This window comes from Chrysochloris asiatica, unplaced genomic scaffold, assembly GCF_000296735.1.
Source record: "Chrysochloris asiatica unplaced genomic scaffold, ChrAsi1.0 scaffold00008, whole genome shotgun sequence".
Lineage (NCBI taxonomy): Eukaryota > Metazoa > Chordata > Mammalia > Afrosoricida > Chrysochloridae > Chrysochloris > Chrysochloris asiatica.
In genome coordinates, this window is record NW_006408526.1 from 25,470,239 (window position 1) to 25,471,320 (window position 1,082).

General features: G+C 36.7%; 1 protein-coding gene across 1 annotated transcript in view; it reads right to left on the reverse strand.

Moving 5' to 3' along the window:
• Nucleotides 1-568: 568 nt before the first annotated feature.
• The window catches only part of NXPE1 (neurexophilin and PC-esterase domain family, member 1), a 25,133-nt gene continuing 24,619 nt past the window's right edge, over nt 569-1,082 (reverse strand). The window contains 1 exon segment of the mRNA XM_006878323.1: nt 569-1,079. Coding sequence (XP_006878385.1) covers nt 569-1,079 — 511 coding nt within the window.

Here is a 1,082-nt window from a genome sequence, read left to right on the forward strand (position 1 = left end):
ATAGTTTTTGCATTCTCAAAAGGTTGGGAAAAGATATTTTGTGACACAAGAAAATAATATTAAATTCCATTGTCAGTGACCATAACAGTAATCCATATCTGTTTATGTATCCACATCCAATTCCACTCAGCAATGAGCTACTGCTTTCATAGGTGTATGTCAAGAGTCCTTGTAAAATCTAAAACATTTTTCTGACTCTTTACAGAAAAAACTTCTTACTGTAGACCATAATGTTGACCACATATTTATTCTTGTTTACCCTACTAGTAATGTACTTAGGTAGGATGTGTTCAGCAAGAGTAACAGAAATTCTGATTCCAATTTGCTTTAAGAATAAGAACATTATTACACATTAAACAAGCTCCTAACATGGTGTGACCATTCTTCATGCCTTTTCTCTTGGCTCTGTGTTCTATATTGGTTTTCTATGCCCTTTAGTAGTGTCTCTGCTAAGTCAGATTCCTTTAAACTAGATTTTCTTAGTCCCTAAAATGAATAAAACTTCTCTAACAGTCTAAGTGGGATTATTTATGGAGACTGGTTCCTAAAGATTTTCTATACTTATCCTTTAGCAGATATAGTTTAAGAACATGTTAATCTGATTTCCAATCACGTGATAAGGTGGATGGACGTTATTGGAATCATATGCAATAGTCATGTCCCAGGCATCAATAACACCCACATTGAGATCTTTGAAAATGTCTTTCATAATAAGATACTGAACGTAGCCATGGAAGTCTCCAAACCTCTCTGTGTCTGCATGCATGTCCCTGGTGTTTTCTGTCTTAAGGATCACTTTAGTGGCTGGGCTTCTTAGGAATAGTAGTTCAATAGCCTTTCGGATACTGATGGCCCGGCGGATAAAAATGTCAATGGGGAAAGGTCTGAAGTGCTGGCCAAAGGTGATGACAATGATTGTGGTGTTGTCCCCTGGTATCCGGTCAATTTCTCTAGGGATATAACCTTCATCTATCACAGAGTACAGCTTAATAGTGATAAAAGGAAAGCTGTGTTTCTTCCACTGAATCTGAATATGGTTTTCTGGATCCAGAAGCAAATATTTCATAAACATTCCAGTTCCG